This window comes from Bactrocera latifrons, unplaced genomic scaffold (assembly GCF_001853355.1).
Source record: "Bactrocera latifrons isolate USDA-ARS-PBARC rearing strain unplaced genomic scaffold, ASM185335v1 scaffold_225, whole genome shotgun sequence".
In the NCBI taxonomy this organism is placed as follows: domain Eukaryota; kingdom Metazoa; phylum Arthropoda; class Insecta; order Diptera; family Tephritidae; genus Bactrocera; species Bactrocera latifrons.
This window is the reverse complement of record NW_017535797.1, coordinates 1-1,285: the sequence shown is the minus strand read 5'-3', so window position 1 is coordinate 1,285 and position 1,285 is coordinate 1. Positions and strand designations below refer to the sequence as shown.

General features: G+C 32.0%; 1 protein-coding gene across 1 annotated transcript in view; it reads right to left on the bottom strand.

Moving 5' to 3' along the window:
• Positions 1-1,278, bottom strand: part of LOC108968684 — a 2,048-nt gene extending 770 nt beyond the window's left edge. Inside the window, exons 1-2 of the mRNA XM_018932847.1 lie at positions 273-1,278; positions 68-200 (exon numbers count right to left, since the gene is read on the bottom strand). Coding sequence (XP_018788392.1) covers positions 68-200; positions 273-762 — 623 coding nt within the window. The 5' untranslated portion in view covers positions 763-1,278. The remainder of the gene's footprint in view (positions 1-67; positions 201-272) is intronic.
• Between the last annotated feature and the right edge of the window lie 7 nt (positions 1,279-1,285).

Genomic DNA, 1,285 nt, shown 5'->3' with positions numbered 1-1,285 from the left:
AAAATAAAATAAAAAAAATCTTTAAATAAAAATTTAAAAAAAGATTGCATATTTCGTATACACGTACGCATTTTCAACCTCCTCATCACCGATTACTGCGCTTTCTTCAGCAGAATAAAGAAGATCTAAATTTCCGAATTTGCCGCCATAAATAAAAAATCCTTTATCATTATCTTGAACTTCATCAGATGGATTGGTCGCTGCAAAATATAGGCACAACATTTGATATGTTTTATACATATGTACATATATCAAAGATTAATTATTTTTACTGGTTTCACAATAATCTGCGAATTCTTGATGCATTTTGCCAAGTGCAGATGTCGGCGATATCTCTTTTACCAAAGACATGTAAATAATATGCTTATGCCTTATAACAATAATTGGCATTTCAGTAACAAAAAATGGTGCAGTTAAAATACGCATAAGAACATGACGGCGTGTGATCACTTTCAAGCGTTTATCGCCATTTCCATTGCTATTGTTGGTGTTGTAAATATCCTTTTCAATAACGAACTTTTCCAACATTCTCATGGAATTGACTTGAGAAATTCCATGTTCTTRTGTATGCTTTTTAGTATTTATACGTAGTGGGTAAGCTTTTATATTTGGTGCCTTGAAATATCTCAATGCTYGGTCTGGTCTATCGTCATGTTCCACTATCTGCCGAAAATTAAGTATAGTTACACCTTCTATATCGACAACTGGTGATTTTTGCAATGTTTCTTTATTAATTGTATACAATAACTTTTTTGCGGTCATATTTCTTAAAAAATATTATATCATATAATTACATATGAATGTGCGAAACTCACTAGACTTAAATTTGAGCATTGATGTACCGCTGTTTATGGGAAAATTGTATAATTTCCGGGAATTTCTATGAAAAGCACAATCTAAGATAGTTTTTTCACAATACATAGGTGGCGCATGGATTGGCAAGAGTTGCCATTCATATATTATATATACATTTAATATAATTGTTACGAGCCCTATGTTCAATTTATCAATATCATATTGGATCCGAAGAGGAGCAACTGTCAACAACTAAATAATTTCAAAATAATGTTAAAGGATTTGTGTTTAAACTTTTCAGGTTTTCAATAGTTTTTGTCTCTAGAGTCTAGTCTATGCAGCAGTCAAGTCATTAAAATTTTATTTGACTGCTCTCATACCTTTTTTGGCACAATTCCGATTTCTTTGGCGCCGCGATTTGAAGGTACCGTTGGAAAGAAGACGTTCTCCTGATTAAAAAATAGGAGATATTCGAGTAGCTATTTCACCA